This window comes from Taudactylus pleione, unplaced genomic scaffold (genome assembly GCF_031769625.1).
Source record: "Taudactylus pleione unplaced genomic scaffold, aTauple2 ptg000039l, whole genome shotgun sequence".
Lineage (NCBI taxonomy): Eukaryota > Metazoa > Chordata > Amphibia > Anura > Myobatrachidae > Taudactylus > Taudactylus pleione.
In genome coordinates this window covers 2,332,080-2,359,121 of record NW_028284441.1, presented here as the reverse complement: position 1 = coordinate 2,359,121, position 27,042 = coordinate 2,332,080, and the positions used below count along the sequence as shown (strand labels likewise).

At 42.7% G+C, this 27,042-nt stretch overlaps 1 protein-coding gene across 5 annotated transcripts in view; it reads left to right on the top strand.

Annotated features, from left to right (window-relative positions):
- The window catches only part of ZNF185 (zinc finger protein 185 with LIM domain), a 215,351-nt gene extending 188,686 nt beyond the window's left edge, over positions 1–26,665 (top strand). For all 5 annotated transcript variants that reach the window (XM_088452925.1, XM_088452938.1, XM_088452932.1 and 2 more), the window contains 6 exons: positions 4,324–4,428; positions 12,610–12,681; positions 13,965–14,048; positions 17,286–17,388; positions 19,890–19,998; positions 23,327–26,665. In XM_088452925.1, coding sequence (XP_088309051.1) covers positions 4,324–4,428; positions 12,610–12,681; positions 13,965–14,048; positions 17,286–17,388; positions 19,890–19,988 — 463 coding nt within the window. In that variant the 3' untranslated portion in view covers positions 19,989–19,998; positions 23,327–26,665. The remainder of the gene's footprint in view (positions 1–4,323; positions 4,429–12,609; positions 12,682–13,964; positions 14,049–17,285; positions 17,389–19,889; positions 19,999–23,326) is intronic.
- Positions 26,666–27,042: the final 377 nt, after the last annotated feature.

The following is a 27,042-nucleotide window of genomic DNA, read 5'->3' as shown; positions in this document are numbered from 1 at the left end:
AAACCAACAAACCAGAGGACACTTCCTCGTTTACCTTTTGGTGTTCGCTTAAAGCAGTGCTTAGGGGTTCAGCTATTCAGGCAGCGGCTCGTATTCATAAGGCATCTATTCTCCAACAAGTAAATATCGAATGTCGTATAGCAGATTTAGATGCTAAACATAAACTTAATCCGAAGGACGACGCAATTTATAGGGAACTACTTACTGCCAGAACGGAATGGAATACTTTGGCCCTTAAAAAAGTCCATCAGACAATGTTTAAGCTACGTCAAAAGTTCTATATTCAGGGGGACAGGGCAGGCCGAATGCTAGCACGAAAGTTAAGGGGGAAAAGAGCCAAAGAATGTATAAGACTGATTACCAATATCAAAGGTACCAAAATTACAGATCCCTATGCTATAGCGGAATGCTTTGCGCAGTACTATTCCTCCCTTTAGAATTTGAAAGACGACCCTATGACGCCCCAGCCCTCACTAACCCAGATAGATGATTTTCTTAGTACAGCCATGCCTGGACGCTGACGCTCTGACTGCGCTAGCTGACCCATGGTCCGAGGAAGAAATGTTATCAGTTATCAAGTCCCTTCCTCTGGATAAGGCTTCGGGACCAGACGGTTATATAAATACATTTTTTAAATGCTTTCAAGAAACTTTGTCTCCCATCTTAGCACATATGTTTAATGATGTTTCATCAGGGGGCTCTTTTCCGAAAGAAATGCTAGAGGCGAGAATAGTAGCATTCCCCAAACCAGGTAAAAATTTGTCCTCCATGGCTAATTATAGGCCAATTGCAGTGCTTAATACAGATATTAAAATATTCGCTAAACTTTTAGCAAACAGACTTAAGTCACTGCTACCGACTTTAATACATCAAGATCAGGTAGGATTTGTGACAGGGAGGCAGGGACCTGATAATACGAGAAAGGTGATCAATATTATTGAATCTTTCTCCTGTCTTGACCAACCTCTCTTATTACTATCATTAGACGCAGAAAAAGCGTTTGACAGACTAAATTGGCAATATTTAAAAGCAGTATTAGTTAAATTCGGCATAAAGGGCAGCTTTCTTACGTCAATATTTGCATTATATTCTTCCCGTTTGCTGACGACATTCTGCTTACACTAACTGACCCGCTCACCTCCTTAGCAGCTCTACATAGTCTACTGGGAGAATTCTCGGGGGTTTCTTACTATAAGCTAAACTGTTCTAAAACGGAGGCTCTCCCGATTAATTTCCCACAACATTTATTGGCATCCCTAAAAGCGGATTACGCATATGTATGGCAGGATCACTCTATTAGATATTTAGGAATTCATTTAACGGCTACTACTAATAGTCTAATAGCTGCTAACTATTTACCATTGATACGACAATTGTCGTTATTATTTAAGGACTGGATGATGTCCGAAATATCATGGATGGGAAGACTTTCGGCCTTAAAAATGGTGGTATTACCAAAGTTATTATATTTTTTTTTCGAACAATGCCCATATTAATCCCTCAATATGTACTTATTAAAATTCAAAGACTTTTTACTTCCTATATCTGGAAGGATAAGAAACCTAGGCAAGCAAGGAAAATACTGTCCTTACCTAAGACGGAGGGAGGCATGGGATCTTCGCAAGTACCAAATAGCATCCCTACTAGCACAAATAAATCCTTGGTTTTGAAAGGGGAAATTGATGCCATGGGTCCAGTTGGAATGGGATATGGCCACCCCATTCCCACTCACAGATTGTCTCTGGTTACCATCTCACGTTAAGATCCCATGGATCGAAAAATATATGACGATATCCACAACCAGGAAAGCCTGGTTAGAAATGGTTCATGCGTCATCAGAAGTTGGTCTTCCTTCCACGGGTTTTTCGTTGGAGGGACTGGCCGCTTTAATACCAAATTTAAGCTTTGAGACTTGGAAATCCCAGGGTATTTTTTCCCTTAAAGAAATAACCACACTTGGCACTCTTCAACCATTTTCCCAGATTAATGCACAATTCCACACCTCTTTTAGAGAGTTTTATAAATATTTACAAATAAGACACTGGTTACAAAGTATAACTCCACCCCCATACATTATCAAAGATATTCCTAAACTCTTGGCAAATCAACTAAATAAAGTTAATAACAAAGTGAGCCATTACATGGTGGTACTCTCAATTAACGACCCCCACGGAATTCAACAAACCTGTAACAATTGTGAAATGGGAAACAGATCTCTCTTGTGTCTTCCCTGAAGAGTCTGCCGTTTAATCTATAAAACTAGTTATAAAGTTTCAAAATGTATATCGCATATGGAACAATACTATCGGTTGCTTCATCGACAATATTTTACGCCTAAACTAATACACACTATTTCGTCATCTCACTTCAATTTATGTTGGCGGAACTGTGGCCATGTCGGCTCTTTACTGCACATATTTTGGACTTGCTATTTTATCACCCCGCTATGGAAAGAAGTGTTTATTTTAATATAAAAAATTGTAAAGATCACTATTCCCCTACATCCGGTTATAGCTATCTTTCATTTGTACAAAGATGATACCTCTAACGACCGTTATTTAATGGGGCACATCCTGATAGCCACTAAAATAATGTTGGCCCAAAACTGGAGATCTTCTATAATCCCCACTTTGGAAGATATAGAACAAAAGGTCCAAACTCATTTTGAGTTTGAAACAGCTGGAGTAAACTATTCCACAGCACCATCCAATCCGTTAATTCAGTGGTTGAATTGGTCTGAGTACTGGTCCTCAAAAACCAATTCCAGTAACCCAAAACATTACATTTTGGATAAATAACCGAGCTTGAGTGGATCATTAGAGGTTTCGGGGAGAGTTGTCTTATCCCTTCTGTGGCTTTGACCATCTGGATGATATTACTATAGCTAGTAATCTATATCTAGTCAGTTTAGTTGTTTGAAATTTGAGATTACTAGATCAAAATAACGTGATTATATGTTAACTGATGAAAACAGTTGCTTGTTCCGGACTGTATTAATAGTACCTGGTTATATTTGTTAGTTTCTATGCAAATATTGTACCTACTCTTTTATTTCTGTTTCCCTGATCCCTTCCCTTTTTATTTCTGTATCCCAGACCCTACCCTTATAATTTTGAAACAATAAAAACTTTAAGTTTAAAAAAAAGAAGTATACAAACCACCAGATCTAACAATGCGTGGGTTCTTGTGAACATTTCACTAACCAGCACTAGGTTACACCAGCCTGGACCGGTAGCACTATAATAGGAGGAAAGCGCAGAGAGGTGTCCCCCCGACATAGTGCCCATTAAACCCAGGCCGGTCAACAGGCCTGGAATTCCCCTCCCAATGAAGAGCCAACACTGTGCTGATAGCACTAGGGCTATTCCCCACACCGTTAGTGCAGAGAGTTTGGGTTTAATAAATATGGGTTAGTAATAGAAATAGTAATGTTCTTTATTGGTGCACTACAGAACCCAGCTAGTCCTGTCATGGTCAATTTAAATGGCTGTCAGGGCATGCTGGCACTTAGAGAATCACAAATGCCAGCATGACGTGTAATTCAAGGCCTGCTGAGACCTGTAGTACACCTGCGAAAATAAATAAATTAAACAAAAGACAGGACACACACCGTGACAAAGTTCTTTATTAAATAAACACTCCTCCACACACCCTCATTCACCACTTTATTATTCGCTCAAATGAATAGGATACTCTATGTAGGTATCTCAGGAACTTGGCAACATCTTTTAAAAAAAATCCATATACACGCCGCAGTAGTAACGCTGGCGGGTCCCGTCACGAATGACATTTCACTCCCGGTAACTGAAATAGGAATGAATAGGAGTGCACTGATTGGTTAAATTGTGGAAACAGTCCTCCATTCACGGGGAGGTCCCATCGGTTTCTAAACCCCAGCAAATCCACCGCTTAGTTATTAAATAATAGCCTTCATTGGATGCATTTGTATTTTGGTGGAAAAGAACTTTGGCACAGGAAAAACCAAGCTTGAAATGCATGAAGAGTAGATGCTGACTCTGATGTGAGGTGCTACAGTGCGTTTCAGAAATGAGCTCAAGTGTGTTTCTAGGTTTTCATTTACTGATTTCAGGCAGAAGCCCTGATTTAAGTATCAGAAGTTATTCCAGTAAGTTGCAGTACCTAGCGTAATGCTTTTAACTGGACAACTTCATTGTGGAGCTATCCTTTTTTTTTATTTTATTCTTTGAAAGTGTGTCTAGATATGCAGTAATAAGATGCAGTCATGTAGTAGTGTACTGTACAATAACCCTGCTGCTTATATTCTGTCTCATCCAAACACTGACAAAAACTTGTTAATTCTAGAACCGTATCCAGCTCAAGAGACCAGATTACCACACCTACCACTACAGACACCCACTACGAGAGCCCTTCGCCTGGGGAAGCCAATCAGTACGATCCTCAGTCCAGGTAACGTTCGGTTTCCAGTTACACTGAATAATGGTAAAATGAGACTTGTTTACTAATCATATATTGTTTCTTCAATTACCCAACAGGTTAAAGTGATACCCTTTTCACACCGCAAAACCGTGTCACACCCGGGATTTTGTACACTTATCCATCCCGGGTGCGACCCCTTTCAGACTGGGGGCCCAACCCGGCTTATTGCCGGGTTGATGACGTCATTGTCATCACATGCCGAGCCGGAGTTTGAAGATAAGATCATCTCCAAGCGTTGGCTCTTCCTATGCTGTGAATGGCCTGGTCACATCGACACGGGTTACCCGTTCACACTGCACGACGAGCTGGTTCAACCCATGTTCAACCCTTCTTGTTACCTGGGTTATTTTAACTGGGCCCTTTCACACTGCACAGTAATCCGGGTTGCTGCGCGTTCACGTGAAATAACCCAGGTTATTGCTGGCAGTGTGAAAGGGGTATGACTTAGTAGAACAGTTGTAAATGTAAATTACAGTCAATTTTTTAAGCAAATCAGTGATGTAACTTTTTCGGACAATTGTATTCTATTAGCTGCCCAGTTTAATCTGCATTACAGTATATCATAGAACACTGTCACACTTATAATTATTATTATTATACTGCTTTTATATATAGTCTAAAATTTATTTATTTAATCTCCTTTAGATCATATAGTATAGTGTATATCCCTTACTTCTGTGTTACACTCAAGTTATCTTTTAAGAACTGGATCTTTATGATGAATTCCATAAACCATATATGTTCACTAGTAGATATTTATACAACCAATGAAATAATATTAGTGCAGGTTTATCTAAATTTAGAAACAAATTAGCAAAATCACCTAATTTTGTGATTTCTACCAACCTGCTGCCTTGCTGGTCCTAGTTGGTGAATAGCCAATCACCCAGTTTGTGGAAATTGCTATACAGTAAGTAATTCAGAAAAGGAAGAAATCCCCTAATAAATATCTCATTTACTCATCTCACTCTGTAAAGTAAAGTCTAGTTTCTGCATGGGCCAGATAGCCGGTGCAGCTGACACTTTGCAAGAACCACTCGCTCTGCCAAGCTCCGCCCAGTGCGGGGTACAAATGCCAGCGCCTTGCCCAGCAAAGCCATGCACTTAAGTAGGAAAGCAGGTACTCATATATATCTTAAGGGCCCAGCTAAAAATATATAATGTTACATTTATTATTCTTCAGTAAATTTCCTATATAGTTCAATAATTTTTATTAAGACTCTTGCGTGGAGTGGGGGGAGTTTGGGGCTTATATATTTTCATTAATTGACACATTTTATGGTCGATTACGACTAAAGTATCTGTTCACTTACACTTCCACCGTCAGAACTTAACATTGTGATATGATAAGTCAACATTCAGACAGGTTCTAACTGTCAACAGTCATGGACTTTAGGTTGACAACCAATATGTCGATATTCAAAAACCTTGACATGATTGAAATGTCAACATGTTCATAATGTTGAAGTTTAACATGTCGGCACCAGAATGTGGACATACAGTTTTTTGTGTATCTTAGCCTAACCCTAACCGCTTGTTTAACATTAACCCTAAGCCTAACCTTAAACATCAGGCTATCACTACCCTTGACAATACACTGCAGTAAATCAGATATTAAATGAGAGAATTATCTCTAAATAATGAACTCCAAAGATAAGTCAATTGAAGCAAGAGTAGTGGAGATATCAAGGAGAGAATCCACTGATATTGTATATCTGATGGGCAAAATGATACACCAAGCAACAAACTGATGAGGATGTGTTCCAAATCAGAATAGTTCCATTGGAGCGGTGATATTATGTATCTAGATTTTGCGGTTCACCTTAACCTCGGTCAGTGTCCAGTGAGGGAAATACCACTATGTGCGGCTGATCCGTGTGTGCTGACCGCAGCACCTTGGCCTTTATCCGTTGATGCACCAAGGTCTCCACTATATGTACTCAGTCCATGAGTGCAACACTCCCGGTTTCTTCAGAAGGAGGGCTCAAAGGCTTCTAATTGGAGTGTCTGTGGCTGTTCAATCAAGTCCTACCAGCTAGAGCTGCGGTCAGTGCTCACGGACTGAGGGCCTGATTCAGAGCCGCTCGTAAGCGGCCGCTCGTTCGCTCTGAGCGATGTTCGCACAACTGCGCTTGCGTATGGGTCGTAATGCGCATGCGCAAACCAGTCATTGCGGTCGGAAATCATGCGCTTGCAAAACAGCGAGGGGCTGCTAATTTGATTGACAGAATGTACCGTTTGTGGGTGGTAACAGGGGAAGGTGCTTGAAAACGGGGGAGTGGAGATCTGAACGCAGGCGTGCCTAACGGTAAAAAGGGCGTTTAATGGGAGTGCATAATTAGTAAAGGAGCGTCATCGACCATGTCACTTGGTTGTCTTTTAGCCTGAACTGCTCTCAGTGATTGCGGTAAGAAAAACCTACCACAAGCACTGCGAGCAGTTCAGATGCCTTTCGATGTTCCCGATTAATCTAATAAATACCGGAGATGACGTGTGATGCGAACGGCAAAGGGGCGTCTTTACAAAATAGCGAGCACATTTTTCGTTCGCTCGCTCAGACATAGAGGCGTCAACAAACCACAAAGAGCGAGCTCTCAATTTAAATAGCCGGCCCCTTTTTTGGAATGACCATCCTCAAATAGCGTCCGTGTCTGAATCAGGCCCTGAGTACGTATAGTGGAGACCTTGGTGCATCAACGGATAAAGGCCAAGGTGCTGCGGTCAGCACACACGGATCAGCCGCACATAGTGGTATTTCCCTCACTGGACACTGACCGAGGTTAAGGTGAGCCGCAAGATCTAGATACATAATATCACCGCTCCAATGGAACTATTCTGATTTGGAACACATCCTCATCAGTTTGTTGCTTGGTGTATCATTTTGCCCATCAGATATACAATATCAGTGGATTCTCTCCTTGATATCTCCACTACTCTTGCGTCAATTGACTTATCTTTGGAGTTCATTATTTAGAGAGAATTCTTTCATTTAACTTCTGATTTACTGCAGTGTATTGTCATTTTTGCACATATCATATCATTTTTAATCGATTGTTATATTGTCAATAAATTGTTTGTCATTTGTTTCTACAAGCGCTACATCTGTTTCTTTTTGTCTATATCCATTTTGGTGGGTTGCAGTTGTCACTTATTGTAGCAGCTCTGTAGATCCAATTGTTTTTATTGTTCTCATTTGATCATAATTGCGCACCATATACTATTTTTTTCTCTTTTTTTTTAACACTAACCTTAACCCTAAACCTAACCCAACACTTAACCATAAACATAAGGCTAACCCTAACCTTAACCCTAACCCAACACTTAACCATAAACATAAGGCTAACCTTAACCCTAAACATATGGCTAACCCTAACATTAACCCAACACTTAACCATAAACATAAGGTTAACCCTAAACCTAACCTTAACCCTAAACATAAGGTTTACCCTAAACCTAACCTTAACCCTAAACATAAGGTTTACCCTAAACCTAACCTTAACCCTAAACATAAGGCTTGTTAGGTTCTGAATTTGTTTTGGACCCGGGGTGGTGATAGAAGCAGACACAGGAGCAGACTTATATGAAAAAGTGGGGTTTTTAATAAGGGACTGAGAAGACATGGGAGTGGCAAACAAAAGTCCAGGTATAGCACTAAAGTGCACTTGATAACTGTTGTGAGGGTTAATGAACAAATGTCCAGGTAGTGACAGGCAGAACAGTCCAGTATAGGTATGGTGAGCTAAAACAGAATGCAGGCTTGATGAGCTGTAAGTGATGCAGACAGAGGTAGTGAAGTCCAGCTGGGAATGAAATGAAACAAGGTGCAGGGAAACAGCAGGTTCAGGTACTCAGGCAGGTAGGAAGGTATATGGAGGAGGTAGGGGAATCCAGCAGGGTTTGGAGCAGGTTAGGAAAAGCAGGCTTAGGCAATGAATCCAATAGACAGGTTTAAGCACAGGAACACTCTCTCTCAGCTCTCGCAGAGAAACACGTTGCACTGGCAATGCAAGGGAGCTCTGAACTCCCTTAAATCCCCAGTGCACAGCCGTGAATGGTCAGAGAGGAGCATGTGACACAACAGGATAGGGCAACTAGGTCACCTGACCAGAGACAAGATGGCGGCGCCCATGCCAGAACGGAATGGAAGCACCCCCAGGCCTAACCAGACCAGAGTGACAGTATGCCCCCACAGAACCACGCACAGCCAATGCTCTTCGCCAGGCACCACCGCCAGATGCCCCTCACCATAGCGTCCTCACAGGTATTAACCGTCGCCTACCATGCCGAGAGACCCTGGTCGTGACAGTACCCCCCCCTTTATGGGTGGCCTCAGGACACCTAGGCTTTTCAGGATGAGCCAAGTGGACTTTGTTGACAGGACTGGAAACGTGGATATCCTCAGCTTTGACCCGCCAGAAACAGGAACTAGCAACTGAAAACCCCTCCTGGGGTACGAGACTTGAGGCCCCTTCCTGGGGTGGTAGATCTGAAATCCCCTCCTGGGGAACAAAACTTGAAACATCCTCTCGAGGTATGGGGCTGAAAACCCCATCCTGGGGCTGGACACTCAGAAATCCCTTAAGGGGCTGAGGCTCTGGAGACCTCCTTTGATGTTGAGACCTTAGAGACATCCTCTGGGGTTGAGGCTTTGGAGGCACCCCTCCTGGGGCTACAAAGGACTTCCCAACAGGCGGTTGTAGTTGTATAGCTGTCAAAACTTTTGCCCCAAGCATGGGTGTATTCCGTAGTGTTTCTAGACCACTATCAGGGGATGATGACCGTGACAAGGCGTCGGTCTTCGGAAGGCAAGACACTTGACATTCCACACTCCATGACTGAACCTGCATAGTGTTCCAATCAATTCTGGGGTTGTGCTTACACAGCCACGGGTATCCGAGTATAACTTCATGGGAAGTCTTGGGTATAATGAAAAAACTGATATGTTCAACATGGAGGGTTCCAATACGAACTAAAACAGGTTGAGTTCTCTTAGACACAGTTCCATTACAAAGAGATTTACCATCAATAGAGGTCCAGGAGACAGAATGATCCAAGATGCTGCAGGGAATTTGTAATTTATCTACCAACCGAGACGACATGAAATTCCCCGCTGCCCCGGAGTCCAAAAGGGCAGACACAAACACAGGGCTAGAATTAATGTCTAAGGCTATGGACAACACAGAGTCAATATGTTTAGAGGACGGAAGAATTGCTCCTAGCTGACTGCACCCAGAATTAGCTAGAAACGGGACGCTCCCCGGCTTGCAGGTACAGGAAGCCACCAGGTGACCCGAATCTCCACAGTATAGACAAAGGTACTCTTTAAAGCGTCTCTGTCGTTCTTCGTTAGAGAGACGGGTATGATTTACCTGCATGGGTTCTTCCTCGGAAAGGGAGGGAGTGGGACGGGTAGGGGAAGGGAAACGCTTAGCTCTGTGTTTTTCATCTTGGCGCTCTCTAAAGCGTATATCAACTTTATTACAAAGGGAAATGAGATCACTAAGACTAGAGGGTAATTCACGAGTCACTAGATCATCCTTTAAACGATCTGATAGACCTTGCCAAAAGGCCAATGTCAAGGCTTCTTCGTTCCACTTGAGTTCAGATGCCAAAGTCTGAAACTGAATGACGTACTGGCTGACAGGACGGGTCCCTTGTTTTAACTTCATAATACTGGAGGAAGCAGAGGAAGTTCTTCCAGGCTCGTCGAAAATCCTCCTGAATGTTGCTAGGAACTCTGGGTAATTGTCCAGAAGCGGATCTGAACGCTCCCAGAGCAGAGAAACCCATTCTAGGGCAGAGCCGGATAACAAGGACACAATGTAAGCCACTTCGGTTCTAGGAGCAGGAAAGTTAGAGGGTTGCAAAGTAAAGTGCACATCGCACTGATTGAGAAATCCACGACACAGTTTTGGAGTACCATCAAACTTATCAGGTGTGGGAAGATGCAAACGAGGAGTAGATACAGATGAAGAAATCACAGGAGTGGGGACAGGAGTAGCTGAAAGCACACTAGGAGCCGTTGAAGTAGCTTGTACAGTATGCAGACGGCGTGCAATGTCTTGCACAAACTGTGCCATCTGTCGCTGTATAGTCTCCACACTCTCCAAGCGAGTTGCTATGCTCTGAATTAAATCCTGTTGTTTAGTTATTTCTTGCAGGAACTGAGCCACTTGGTGCTGCATAGCTTCCAAGTTTTCCAAACGGCCAGCAATACTTCGGAAAAAATCCGCTCCAGACTCCTGTTCCGTGGCCGGATCCATGGGGCCAGTGCAAACTGTTAGGTTCTGAATTTGTTGTGGACCCGGGGTGGTGATAGAAGCAGACACAGGAGCAGACTTATATGAAAAAGTGGGGTTTTTAATAAGGGACTGAGAAGACATGGGAGTGGCAAACAAAAGTCCAGGTATAGCACTAAAGTGCACTTGATAACTGTTGTGAGGGTTAATGAACAAATGTCCAGGTAGTGACAGGCAGAACAGTCCAGTATAGGTATGGTGAGCTAAAACAGAATGCAGGCTTGATGAGTTGTAAGTGAATGCAGGTTTGCTAAGCTGTAGCTGATGCAGACAGAGGTAGTGAAGTCCAGCTGGGAATGAAATGAAACAAGGTGCAGGGAAACAGCAGGTAGGAAGGTATATGGAGGAGGTAGGGGAATCCAGCAGGGTTTGGAGCAGGTTAGGAAAAGCAGGCTTAGGCAATGAATCCAATAGACAGGTTTAAGCACAGGAACACTCTCTCTCAGCTCTCGCAGAGAAACACGTTGCACTGGCAATGCAAGGGAGCTCTGAACTCCCTTAAATCCCCAGTGCACAGCCGTGAATGGTCAGAGAGGAGCATGTGACACAACAGGATAGGGCAACTAGGTCACCTGACCAGAGACAAGATGGCGGCGCCCATGCCAGAACGGAATGGAAGCACCCCCAGGCCTAACCAGACCAGAGTGACAGTATGCCCCCACAGAACCACGCACAGCCAATGCTCTTCGCCAGGCGCCACCGCCAGACGCCCCTCGCCATAGCGTCATCACAGGTATTAACCGTCAACTACCATGCCGAGAGACCCTGGTCGTGACAAGGCTAACCTTAACTCTAACCATAAGGCTAACCCTAACCTTAACTCTAGCCATAACCTTAACTGTAACCATAAGGCGAACCTTAGCCCTAAACCTAACCTTAACCCTAAATATTAGGCTAATCCTAACCTTAACCTTAAGGCTAACCCTAACCTTAACACTAAACGTAAGACTAACCTTAACTGTAAACATAAGGCTAACCCTTACCTTGAACCTAACCCTACCCTTAACCCTAATTATAAGACTGACCTTAACCCTAAACCTAACACTAAAAATAAACAAATAAACTATGTTGATGTTCTGCAGTCGACATTATGAACATGTCGACATTTTAACAATAAGGTGGAAGGACTATAGAGCAATTTCTTGGACACTTCAAATGCGACACTACAAGCCTTCATCTGCATCCCAAGCCCCTTCCTGCTTTATTGTCACATGTTTTATCCTTTAGCTTGTAACGCTTCATTGCCTGCTGAAATAATATTACAGATAGCTATGTCTTTGTTTAATTAAATGTGAGATTAAGAAGAGTACTGTGTGGCCATTTAGCTGGTTTGAGAGCATCTTAGTTCTGCCCCTCAGGTTACCTATCACTGCCATAGACACTTATTGACTGGCTTCTTTATGTTCCATGCACTGTGATTGGCCTGTTGCTATACTGGGTAATATTTATTCAGCAAAAAATAAGGACCACTTGTAAACAAATTAGACGGCAGCCATTGTCTGAAATTCTGCTAAACTGCAGAATAAACCAAAACAATTTTCCAAGTCACTATCTGTAACCTGCTAGATGTTTGTTATTATAAATGCTTTATAATTGCTGCACTTTGGTCCACATTTCAATCCATATTTTAATTATTTGTGCATTGTTTCCAGTCTGCTTTCTAATTGCTTAGCTTGCCTGCCACCTAGAGGACACATTACACATAGCAAAGCAGAGACGCTGAGTAATCTGTGATCTTTAATCTACAAAATAAAAATACAGGAATGTTTTGATGGTGTCAGTCACAGATCCAAATATGAAATAAATACATTAATTCATGTCGATTAACACATTTTACTTTTTATTTTGCTAGCAATAAAGCAGTACTTTTTGTAAAGGAATATGTCAACACAAGTGAGAATCTGAAATCTCCAACCTCTGCTGGGTAAGATTTATGTTTATTTTATTTTTATTCATCAGTGATGTTCAATTGATACATTATACTTTGGGCTACATGTATACCCTATGGATGCTTCTGTATTCCCTAGCATCCTTTATAGAATATGTACCTTTTAGCCGTATTTTCTCCTAACTCTAAATGAGGCCCATTATTAGTGTTACTATAATGAATTATTATAATGTAATTATTATTATACATATGTGTATGTCTTTCTCTCAGACCACCTGTGAGCTTGTCATGTACTTCCTGCATTCACTATGGGACTCCTATCATCCAGGAGCCAAGAGGACTCTTCTGTGTATTTTATACTGAATGTACAGTGGGGATTCCGGGAAGGGAAGGGACTTTAGGCTGCCCAGGTACAGAGTTGGTACTGGGCAGGGTGATAATGGACATGTTCTTTAGCATCTACAAATAGTTTAAATTAAATGGTGTAAACCAGAGTCTATCCACCCCTTTCTTGGTGGAGCCAAGAACTTCAGACAAATCGATTAACTCACTTTGGTCTTGAAAAATGAATCCAACATACATGGCAATGGCCCAACTAAAAATATGTAATGTTACTCTTATTATGCTTCAGTAAATTTCCTATACAGTGTGATTATTTTTCTTATGACTCTTGCGTGGAGTGGGGGAAGTTTGGGGCTTATTCATTTTTGATTGATTTCCACATTTTATGGTCAATTACGACTACGGTATCTTTTGGTTACACTTCCACCGTTGACACCAAAATATTGACGGGTTCTAAATGTCAACAGATGGACGACATGGACTGTAGGCCGACAACCAATATATCGATATTTTAAAATATCAGAAACAGGATCCCCCCTCTTCATCCAGCCTGCTCCACTTGTTGTCCGGCCCACCCCAGTCATCATCCGGCCCGCACCACTCTTCCGGCCCTTAAACATGCACGGGACTGCACAGTGTGTGCTCAGGCCAGGAAGGGGGTGGGGCTGAGACAGGGGGGCCAGGGTACCGTGCCCTCCCCCCTCCTTCTTAATCTGGCTTTGTCAGGGACATAGCCACTGTTCTCTCCTGGAGTAAAGGGGTCCATACATCAGTCCCCAAATCCCAGGTCCCCCGACGCTAATTCGATCAGGTGTTTGCCCATCAAGATTGCCAATCCGCAGACAACAGCTGATGGGTAACGATGGAGATGTCAGCGGGTGGACCCATGTTTATGCTATGGGGGGGGACAGTTTCAATGCCTGCATACTCTGTCCACCATGTGTTGTTAGTATATATGTTCTCTTTTCCCCTGACAGAAGCTTCCCAGACTTCTCAAATGACTCGGACCGAGTGTCCTACAGCAGCAGCTCCAGTTACCTGTACAACAGTGCTCCAATACAGTAAGCTAAGAGAATGAGAGGAATCCATGTGTCAGTAATCATATTGTTCACTTATGCAACTTCTATGAACAAAGAAGCAGGTCTGCATCCTATGCGCATGCACGGACCATCGATGGTCCAAAATACCAGTGGTGTTCTGCCAATGGTGTCTTGCCATCGATGAGCAAGAGCCCATACTACATCGATGGATTTTATCGATGCTGACCATTCAGTTGCCCTACCAAATTTAACTTTGAGTGCTGGATCCTTGTCTTGTGCGCATGGCATTCTGGTACTTTGAATGGTTTTCAGTGTGAGTGGTCACAAAGCAAGGAGCTCAATAAGATCCCTGCTGATCACAGACACTGTGCTATGCTGCAGGAGATACTGTAAGAGAGAAGAATGGCACTGAGCACCATAGATGGCAGCTACAAGGGGTTTGACAGCTGGTGACTCCCATACTACATACTGAGAAATATGTCCATGTGTTTTCTTGCTTTCATAAATGTCCCCAAAATGTGTTTGTTCCTGGATTATTTGTTAACTAACAATGCAAAATGATATTTATGGCAATCTGAATCACTTAAACTTTCACTGAATGTGTGAACAAATGAATTTATGTTTTCATAATATGGAATAATACCGCATGGAATAATCCCGCCTCCTATGTAAATTCAAGCCAATCGCAGCAATTTTACCGTGAGGGGGCGGGGCTTAATGATGTGAATCGTCAGTCCCTGCCCCCGACGCCCCCCTCCTGCTCCTCTTACCCGGGCTTCTCCCGGGAAGAGATATTAAAAGGTAGGCAAGTATGTTATGGGTGCTGGGTCTACAGTGCAAATTGGCCCTTGGGTAATCACAGGGAAAATGGTGCGGGTGCCATTTTCCTGGAGATTTGCCCATGCACAGTAGACTCTGTGCCAGAGTTAACTTTGCGCATGCGCCAGCGAGAGAGGTCGTACAGCTTCTGCACCCGAGACCCCTCCTGTCTTGAAGCGCCTCTGCCTTTGAGATGAGCAGTGTTTACCACTTCACTAAACTAAAGTGTTTTGTTTTATTAGGAAACGATAAAATGCAGAGTTTTACTTCAATTGTTTCCCCCCAAGCCTCCAGCGAACTGTTCTATTCTGCTAACATCTTGCCTTTCAGACAGACTGCAGTGTTGATCAATGACAACAGCGCTACCTGTCTGAAAGGGGCAAGTGGTAATATAATAGAATAGGCCAGTACTGGGCCATAGAAAGCAACAGAGGAAACTGCTGGTTTGGGGAAAGTATGGTAAACTCTGTTGATACTTGTAAGTGTTATACAGTCAGGTCCATAAATATTGGGACATTGACAGAATTATCAGATTTTGACCTCTATTCACCACCACAATGGTTTTGAAATGAAACAAACAAGACTTTCAGATTTAATTTGAGGGTAATTACATCCAAATCGGGTGAACGTTGTAGGAATTACAACAGTTTCAATATGTGCCTCCCACTTTTTAAGGGGCCAAGAGTAATGGGACTATCAACTCAAAAGCTATTTCATAGACAGGTGTGGGCTATTCCCTCGTTATTTCGTTATCAATTAAGCAGGTAAAAGGTCTGGAGTTGATTCTAGGTGTGACATTTGCATTTGGAATCAGTTGCTGTCAACTCTCAATATGAGATCCAAAGAGCTGTCACTATCAGTGAAGCAAGCCATCATTAGGCTGAAAAATCAAAACAAACCCATCAGAGAGATAGCAAAAACATTAGGTGTGGCCAAATCAACTGTTTGGAACATTCTTAAAAAGAAAGAATGCAACGGAGAGCTTAGCAACACCAAAAGACCCAGAAGACCACGGAAAACAACTGTGGTGGATGACAAAAGAATTATTTCCCTGGTGAAGAAAAACCCCTTCACAACAGTTGGCCAAATCAGGAACACTCTCCAGGAGGTAGATGTATATGTGTCAATGTCAACAATCAAGAGAAGACTTCACAAGAGTGAATATAGAGGGTTCACCACAAGATGCAAACCATTGATGAGCCACAAAAACAGGAAGACCAGATTAGAGTTTGCCAAACAACATCTAAAAAAGCCATTACAGTTCTGGAACAACATCCTATTGACAGATGAGACAAAGATCAACTTGATACAGAGTGATGGGAAGAGAAGAGAAGGAAAGGAACTGCTCATGATCCAAAACATACCACCTCATCAGTGAAGCATGGTGGTGGTAGCGTCATGGCGTGGGCATGTATGGCTGCCAATGGAACTGGTCCCCTTGTATTTATTGATGATGTGACTGCTGACAAAAGCAGCAGAATGAATTCTGAAGTGTTTCGGGCAATATTATATGCTCATATTCAGTCAAATGCTTCAGAACTCATTGGACAGCGCTTCACAGTGCAGATGGACAATGACCCGAAGCATACTGCAAAAGCAACCAAAGAGTTTTTTAAGGCTAAAAAGTGGAATGTTATGCAATGGCCAAGTCAATCCCCTGACCTGAATCCGATTGAGCATGCATTTCACTTGATGAAGACAAAACTGAAGGGAAAATGCCCCAAGAACAAGCAGGAACTGAAGACATTTGCAGTAGAGGCCTGGCAGGGCAGCACCAGGGATGAAACCCAGCGTCTGGTGATGTCTATGCATTCCAGACTTCAGGCTGTAATTGCCTGCAAAGGATTTGCAACAAAGTATTAAAAAGTGAGTTAGATTTAGGATTGTTTAGTTTGTCCCATTACTTTTGGCCCCTTAAAAAGTGGGAGGCACATATAGAAACTGTTGTAATTCCTACACCCTTCACCTGATTTGGATGTAATTACCCTCAAATTAAATCTGAAAGTCTGCAGTTAAATCACATCTTGTTTGTTTCATTTCAAAGCCATTGTGGTGGTGAATAGAGGCCAAAATATGAAAATTCTGTCAATGTCCCAATATTTATGGACCTGACTGTATGTATCATTGAAAGGTCATTTTTGAACAAAAAAAAGTGCAAATGCTCTTATGTAGTTGGACATACAGTGTGTGATGCTAAAATAACCCACATTTTAGGAGAAACATACAGATGCTTAAATGAATACAGGAGGGATTTCCTAATGGACAAGTAAATTGAACTTTAATGTAATTTTTCTAGAGCATCCACCAATCCAAAACCTAGGTGTCATTACACACAAAGTTCCATTGGAGTCTGCAAGTTTGCAGTTCATAAATTACTTTGCCTATTTTTTAACAGTTTATTATATACTTAAATAACTATTTTATTCCATTTGTTAATAGATCTGATGAAGGTCCCTGTACTTACTGTGGCCGTGAAATCAAAGATTGCGCAAAGATCACTTTAGAACATCTTGGTATCTCTTGTCATGAATTTTGCTTCAAGGTAATTATACTACAAATAATGACTATGTATAATTACTAAAAAGTTGTATGTATGCACGAGAGCAGAGGTTCCCAAACACAGTCCTCAAGGCTCCCCAACAGTTCAGGTTTTACAGATATCCATGGTTGAGCACAGGGTGCTAAATCAAATTGACTGAGGTACTAATAAAGGGCCTGATCCAGCATAGATCGCAATTGCAACCGCATACGCAGACTGGCCGATTGCACTGCGAGTGCATGGCGATATGAACACACTGTTGAATCCATCGCAGAATGAGTGACAGGCCATGAGCGTTTGGGGGTGGTGACGGGGGAGTGGTTGCAGAAATGCAGGCGTGCCTGTCCGTTGGAACGGCGTTACATGGGCATGCATAAATTAGCCCCTGCGATTGCCTACGTAGCCTGACTACTCACTGCGTGCGACGAGACTGGAAAATTCTCAGACAAGATCAGACCTGCTGTAATTGTGTGTGAGGGGCCGATGTTCTCCGATGTTATGATGTATATGCAGGACTGTGAGGTATTACGGATGTAAGAAGGGGGTAGTAGGCGTCTCTATGCTGGCTGTGCGGTGGCAGACATTAGCATATTTTCGCAGATTCATTGCGTGCGATCTTAGGGCCTGATTCAGAGCCGAACGCTGTAACCAGAGCGCTCGCTCGGAATCAGTGCCCTCCTCCATGAAAATGGAGCTGCCTCCTGGCCGCTCGCATAGCTGTGGGTGACCACCCACAGCATATGCGAGCGTCCATGATGATGGTCGCGATGGTCTTGACCATCGGGCTTGCGACGGAGACCCTGCGGTAGGGTCTCGCTGCTGCAAGCCCTGGAGTGATTTTGGCTCTATCAGAGCCAAAATCACTCCCACTGACATCACTAGTGATGTCAGTGGGATCCGGCTTCAGACGGTAGGCGTTCCCATGGGAACGCCTCCGTCTGGCAGGCACGCCCCCGGCACGCCCACCAAAGGGGGCGTGCTGTCAATCAACATCGACAGCACGCCCCCTTTGGTGCGAGACCCGGAGCAATGGAGAGCCCGTCGCTCGCCAGGTCTCGCGCATGCGCACGACGGAGCTCCCTCCGTTGTGCGCATGCGCAGTGGGGGAACATCGACCCGCTTGCGAGTGTCCTGCGCTCACGAGTGGGTCTGAATGACCCCCTTAGTTGCGATCCGTGCTGAATCAGGCCCTAAGGCACCTGTGGTCAAGAATGGATATCTCTAAAACCTGGACTGTTAGGGTGCCTTGAGGACCGAGTTTGGGAACCTCTGTTCTATGGTATGGGTAAATTTGGGTTTACAGTCTCCCAACGCATCAAAAGTGCATCAGAAACACCTAGACAATGGCATACAATGGCACTATGCAGCAGTTATGCTATTCTATACCTACTTGGTCACAAGTCTAAGTTTTTATGGGTCCAAAAACACTACTGATAAAGGTCAGCTTCTGATCAGGATTAGCAAATGTCCACAGCGAGTAAATCAAGTTGGATCAAGGCGCATCTATGTATGTGCTCATCGTCCAGTTGCGCTAATATCTGATCCAACTGTTCAGCTTGAGTGCTGCCTGCATGGGTCATTCAGATTTGGCCACACACATGTATGTATGAATGATTGTATGCTTGTACATACATATTATGTGCGTGTGTATAGTTAACTGTGACCTTGATCCAGCCACACAAAGGATCAGACACTGTATGGTCGCCTTAGCAAAAATGAACTCAAGCATAAGAATAGAGTAATGTAACACAACTCTGGTATAGGTATTGTTTACAATAAGTGTCGGATCTTTTATTCTACTACAAGTACAGAGGAAACGTATTTTAGTTCAATATTGTCTTATGAAATATATCCCAATTCAGAAAACCTTTCTAAACGTTAATTTACCCGCAGACAATATGAGAATGACATGAAAACAAAGCACTGTTTCATACTATTCCTTTTGTTACTGGGATTACTCTTTAGTTGTCATTAGGGTTCGCACACAGAAGCGGAATAATCACATTACAGTTCAAGCGGAATAGGAGGCGAGAAAAGCTCTTGGTGTTTTCTGCCGGCAAGGGGTCTATTAATCCACTTGAACAGCAATTACACACACGGCACAGAAGAGGCCACGGGAAAATGGCGCCTGCATTAATACATCTCTTGTCGGTAGTATTTACTGAGCGGTATACTATACTCTTGTCATATTACATTTCAAGCACAGTAGGAATTCCTGTGTATGTGGGTGATCCCTTTACCAAATACCTAGTTTAGATGACACAGAGCAGCCAACAGTTAATCATGTTTTTGCTGGCAGACACATCTCTGTTATCGCAGGGTTAACGGTGGCTCAAGCCGCTAAGCATGGCGTAATACCTTGAATTACCACCATGTCTTTTCTTGTTTTCACATTTTACTTGTCAGTAGATCCGCTGATGGTTGGCAGTTAGATGGTTGCACACAGTAGAATGTGTATCACAGAATGTATTTCACAGGTGCTGTATCATTGTGTTTCTTTACAGTGCGGCATCTGCCACAAGCCAATGGGAGATTTGATCGATAGCATGTTCATTTGTCGCAATGTGGTTCACTGCGAGAGTTGCTATGATAAGCTCTTCTAGGCGAATGTTGGTAAGTAAGAAATAAGGATTTCTCCTAATCCTACTTTAAGCTGCATGGGGTCAGCCCTGATTTTAGGGCTGATCCTATGCAGATTACTAAAATTTGGGTGATCTACGTATCGTCAACATTGGCAAATGTGTACCCACTATGTTGAACCCTGCGCCCTCCCACGTGGTCGTTCATCGCATTCACAATATGATGAACGGCCCCATGCATTTGGATGCAACATATCATGCGGTCGTTCACCAGATGGCGCAGTGTGTATGGAGCACATGATATGTCGTTTGTCGCATCGTGGCTCAGCTGGATCATCCGTCGCATCGTGGGTCGTCTGATTTGTACCCACCTTAAGGGCGTGTGTGTCGTCATTTTATAAACTCTAGGAAGACGCTGAGATTTCTCTCCCCTCCGATACGGAAAGGGTCATGTACAACCGCAAACAGTAAACGCCCGCAATGCTCCTCTATGTGCACAGAGGCACTTGTACTAGTTCATGTCCAGCACCTGCATTTCTAGGTGCATACCTACTTCACGGCCTTGGGAAACACACTGTATAATCAACTGGGTTTCCGGCACCTCTGACCAGCCTGACCACTTTTGGGAATAGGCTGTGCTCCTTTATGTAAAACAGGAACCCCTTGCCTAAATACTTATTCTCCACTAATGCCGCAGCCGATGGCATTTATATATATGCAGCGTTAATCGGTCGTACAATGGTCTAACCATCAGACATTGCAGCAGCCCAATGGATGCTCAGATTGTCCGTCTGAACATGGCCACCGAAGTCAGCGCAATTGCGGAAAAAGTCACAGAAATTGCCTCTCTCTACGTCATTATCCGTTCTGCATCCCCCGGCGGTAACCATCAGCACACATCCGCAGTGCGACTCGTACGCATGTGCAGACTGGATAACCTCAGCCGCTGCGGTCACCTCTGAATCAGGCCCTCAGGAAGGGCGGCGCCCGACCAGCCCAGTTCTTTCCATTGGATGATGGAAAACTTGTCACCCTTGCAGATGTCATCATTTTGCCCTGTATAATACAAGTACATTTGCAGAAAATGGTTGTATGTCATCATTGCTTCGGCAATGTCTCCACAAACGTTTTCACTGCTACTTATCATAGTCTCGCTCGGCAGTGCTAGTGCGCCTGCGTGATCTAGGGGTCAGACAGGCGCACAAAGCCCCAGTGTCCGGCGGAAGGAGACCGACAGGGGCAGAGTTATTGGAAAGGATCCCTCTTCACAAAGCGGGATTCCTTCCCGCAGCCTAACCCTAACCCTCTCGCCTAACCCTGTCAGCATTCTGAGACTGTCGACATTTTACATAGTGACATTTCAGATGTCGGCACTGTGACCATTTCGACATTCTGAGGATGTGAAATTGGTGCCTCTCAGCATATTGAACCAAACATTCCAATGTCGACATTATGAATGACGAGAATGGTAAATGTTGACCATGTGACTGGAAAATGAGTTTTACTCTCCTCTATAAACCAGCAAATATAAGAAGTCATGCACACAAATTGTTAACTGACTGTATATTCATGTGCAAGCAGATGCAATGAAGCATTCCTAAATAGGCTGCATAATTCATGACAAGCTGCAAAGCACAAGGCAGTCTCCTGGTGTATTCAGTTTGGTGAAGAGATGTTTTAGGCAATATATATATATAATAAGGAAGTCTTGTCTCTGGTAACAAAATATACGGGTTGCTTATAATAAGTAAAAGCTATATTTTTAAATGGTCTGAGGGTGCCTGCACACTGCTGTCATCGCGTGGATAGGACCAATACTAACACTAGTCGAAACTAGCCTGTCACCTAGGGCACCATTGGCTGAGGGCAACTTGAAACACTGAATGTGTGACATAGAGCCATTTTCAATTAGAGATGAAAAGCCATTTTCGCCTGGTTTTTTTTAGAAAATTTTGCCTAAAAAAAATTCACCAAATCCAATTCCAGGACAATTTCACTTAAACGGATAAAATTCTCCAAAAAAGATTCTCCAATCAATAGCTGGTGAAAAGAAATCCAAAATCTTTATTATGGGGTGCAAACGTGGGGAAACAACTCAGACCCCTTGGGACAGCCTCCAAAGGACAAATCTGCAAAACAAACAAAAACCTAAGAACACCCAAAAAAAGACATGTCATTTTTGGGGTGATAATTTAAAAAGTGGGGGGGATAAACATAAAAAGTAGCGAAATAGACTTCTTGGGGGTCCCCAAGTATGGGTCAGGTGTTTTTGGGATTGCAGGTGCAATCACTTCAGAGACATAAAAACATGCTAGCTCCCATTTTCAAGTACCCCAAATTTGATAGGACTACTTATTTTCACCAAAAAATACAGCTTTATTCCATTCTTCACCACTTTTACAAAGACGCTAATAGCAATTTACACAACGTAAGTACCCAAAATAGTCTTATTAGGGCTATTAGTACACATCTATATTGATTCCCTATGTTAATGTATCTTTTTCTGGGGTACAGACTGATTTCCCCAATTCTTTCAGTACTTTTCGCCTGTTCCGCATTCGCCTATTTCCGTTTTTGCCTGTTTTGCAATTGAATTAGGCGAAAATCGGGGACAAGCACGGAATAAATTCACCTCTGAAACAGGCAAATGAAGCACAGTCGGACAGGCGAAAACTTTGCCTCTAATTGAATTCCTCTCATGATGTCATTTATCCAGTGTCTTTAATGTCCTCACACATAGCGCCAGCTGCAGGCACAGAGGAGAAGTATCTGGCTTCTGAACTGTGATGCTGCTGGCTGCTGTTCCTCCATATCAGTGTGCCACTGGGATTGTGCCGCTGAGGGTTTAAGGGAACAATGCACGTGGTGGTTGCACCTATTAATAGGGGAGGAAGGGCACTGCCTAGGGCATCCACAGAGTCTGCGTCATCACTGTGTCTAACAGCAGATTGACACAAGACGCAGATTACTGTACACAGCTAACTCACAACGCAAAGCACTGAAACATAATATTATGAAGGGTGGATTTAATTATTATTATTATCATTTGCGGGGACTAAGTGGAGCATAGAGTATCCAAAAGACGCTGACGTGCCAAAATATTTTAATCATACTATAGTGTCAGTATAACATTTACAAAACATCAGAAGCATTGTTAAATTACAATTGTCATGATACAGTAAAATTATTTTTATTGGGACACAACTGACATCCTACCTGTAATCTTATTGAGCAATACCTAGGCGAGCAATGACATGTTATTTGGGGAGGTGTATGCAATATAAAACATCCCAGATGGTATCTTATGGAAACTGACTTTATTATGTCTTATTCATTGATTTCATTTTTCTCTTTTATTTTAGATCAAGAAAGAAGAGCATGGAGACACCCCTATAATTATTATAGTTACAGATACTTTTTATTGATAAGAGATGACCAAATTGTTATGTATTGAAGTATTTTACTTATTTTTCTCAGAGTAACTGTAACCTTTTCTAGTTCATCCAGAAATGTCTGTACAACTGAAACTGAAATGTGATGATCAATGTATATATATATAGACGTGTTTCACTATCACTCATTCCTACACCTTCCGTTATTGAACACGGTGGATAAAAAAAACATGTGACTCAGGTGGCAAGCGTAGGTTTTTGGGTACATACAAATGACAGAAACAGCCGAAAAATATACAAATGTGCTTCTTAAGGGGCCCATACATCAGCAATCATTTGGGGTCATTCTGCATTTTGCAGATGATTGTGGGAAAAAAAATGTTAGCGGATTGGAGAATCTTTAAATCAGGGGAAAAACGCAGAATCAGTGAATCTGACTTTGTGATTGCTGATGTACGGGGCCCTGGGCCCCATAACTTTTGTCCAAAATATGATTCTATTCTCTTTTTAATACCTTCATGTAAAATACATGTTACAATCATAAACCATATTTTTATGATTATTAGCTGATTGTTACTCCTATAAACAATTTAAGCAGATTTTTTTTTCTTTTTGAGTTTAGTGATTTAGCAGGTTTAAGTAACAATGCAATTAACAGGCTTAAAGATGTTCTAACTAACAAAACATACAGTGTTATTTTTTATCATGATTATGATATAAACGCTGCCAAGCTGGCATAGTCGTCACACTGCTCTGCACTGTGTACTGTGGCGTGCTGTGCTCTGATATCGGTGTAGGAAATCCGCACCACATGTACAAGGACATTAGTCATTAGACAATGGTCGGCTATAAAGGGAGACACAGAACTCAGGAGGAGAGGAGTAGTAGCTTTACAGGCAAAGTACCAGTTTTTCAAGTCCGTTTCCTAACTCTGTGTGGTATGGGAACAATTAGCTTCATTTAAAGTGCAGCTATCTCTTTTGGCCTGTTATATGAATAACATCAAGAAAAGCATTCAGGGTAGCAGTCATCTAGTTTATGACTTATAGATATAAACAAAAAAACAAAACAAGGGCAGAGGAAATGGAGAGGAGGAGCAAACTCCTAATCAGGTCTTGGGTGAGTCATCTAAACTTTAGCAAGAGCTTCCGTACAGCCTCTGTAACTAAGCCGCAGCTTAAAGAAACCATTTAAAGACAGGAAGTAAGTAGAGCAGTAAATTCTGTATTTTCATTTCTTGGTGGGTAAAATAGAACCTCTGGAGTACAACATAGGGTCCATTAGCCTACGTCAGGATGTTTCCAGCACACATTGGACCTCATTCAGACTCGCTCGCAAGCGGGTTGATGGTGGGGCACTGCGCACACGTCGCACGTAAGCCCTGTAGCGAGTTAGAAATTCACTCGCTCCGGGGCTCGTTACAAACAGGACGGCTGTCGATGTTGATCGACAGCTCGCCCCGTTTTCTAGGCGGGGAGGGGGGGGTTGGCTGGTCAAACGGAGGCGTTCCTGAAGTAACGCCTGCCGTTTGTGGGCGGCCCTACTGACATCACTCGTGATGTCAGTAGTGAGTTTCCTGCAGGAAGCTCACTGGGGCTTGCGGCAGACGAGACCCTACCACAAGGGTCTCCTCGCAAGCCCGTTGGTCGCGATAATCGCGACCATCACCTGGCCGCTCGCAAAAGCTGTGGGTGGACACCCACAGCTTAGCGAGCGTCCAGGAGGCCGGGTTAAAAAAAAAAAAGCGTCCGCCCTGATTCAGAGCGAGCGCTCGCTTTTTGCGAACACCTCTGAATGAGATCCATTGTCTTGTAATTTAAAAATTGATGCTTCCCTTTAGGAGGAAAGTCTACACTTGTGGCTCTTTTAGGGGATAAAGGTGCAAAATAAAACCCAAACCAGATTTGCCTATGCCTAAATTGCTTGGAGTTTTCCCAAAATGGGGCTGTATTCAATTAGCGGCGAAAAGCCGTTTTCGACTAAAACGTTTTGCCGGTGACGTCATTTCGCCAGCGGAAATTTATCCCCATATACAATTGTGGCGACTTTTCGCCGGTGCGGAAACACAATGCAATGTACCAGCCGGAAAAGTTTCACCTATGAATAGCTGTCAAAAAAAGTGCAGAATTGCGGTTTTGGGGTGCAAAGGTGGGGAAACTACCCTGCATCCTTAGGACAGGTCCCCAAAGGTAAACTGCATATACAAAATCCGAAAAAAAATAAAAGAACACCCCAAAATTGACATTGAAAAAGAGTGCGAAAAAGTCCAAAGTTGAGGTACAAACTTAAAAACTATCGAAATAGACTTTTGGGGGGTCTGCAAGTATGGGGGAGGTTTTTTATTGCAGGTGATTGATGAAGGTGCGTTTTTCACATTTTTTAAAACCTCACTTGCACCCATTTTCATGTATCCCAAATTTGCTGGGACTAGTTATTTTCACCCAAAAAAACTCCTAAATGCTATTCTTCACCATAGACGCTAATTAGCAGCTATTGAGATCATTTAAGTACCCCAAATACCTTCAGCAGGGCTATTCGGGGGTATCTATAGTGATCCCCAATGTCAGTGCATCCTTTGGGGGGTGTCAGGCTGATTTCCCCAATTCTGACAGCACCTTTCGCCTGTTTGCGTTTCGCCGGATGCCGTTTTCGCCGATTTCTAATTGAATACGGATATAAGCGGGGACGCGCGCGATGCTTTTTCGCATGGAAAACCAGCGATGACGGCAAAAACTCCGACATGCGAAAAGTGCGCGACTTTTTGCGTCTAATTGAATATGCCCAATGGTAGGCTAGAGATCTCTGATAACGGTCAAATTCGCAATCTGCAGGAAAAACAAGGCATTAGATATACTGTACCCTTCTACAGAGCGTATCTAGCTGCTAATGATTACATACAGGAAAGGGGGACGGTATTTTGTAAAGGTGAATTTAACCTGTAAAGTCTTACTAACATCAATGCTCATTCCATGTGTGGCTTTTATCTTACAATTATATAGCTGTATATACATGCTCACCAATGCCCAAATAAAACATCTGCTAATTGAAATCTATTTTTGAATTTAAAACCTGTTCCATATTTTCCCTTATTTCATAATACTATGTTACCAGCGTAAAACATAAAACACGAGAATATTATTGTATTTGTCAGTGAAAATCATTTAGTGAAATATTGCAGCTTATTCGCTCTCATCATTTTATATTTCTTTAACAAATACAATTTATGTGAGTTTAATAAATATATACATACATGCCTGTTGTATTCAGTATAGCATTTTACTCAATAAAAACTATATATTTCTAAATATGCATCAATATTTGTACTCATTTATTAATCTATTATCACAACATTTCTAACCGTAAAATTATATAGTGGTTTATAATCCAGACAAGCAAAACTGGGTTGTGCATGATACTGCTCTGCTCATTGATGCACATTTTCACATAGTAATTGGGTTCAGCACACATTGTAATGAAGCAGTTGAGATCCATGTACTAATTAGTTTTTACTATGTTATGGATTTGTACACTTTGTATACGGTATGAGAGAGCACAATTTCACGTGCCCCATCACTCAGAAGGACTAGAACCACCCTGGGATGTAGCTGTAGCAATAGAAGGGGATCAACTGATATTGTCCCAGACATTCAGAAAAGGTTGCTGATCTTTTTTATGCCAACATGTAC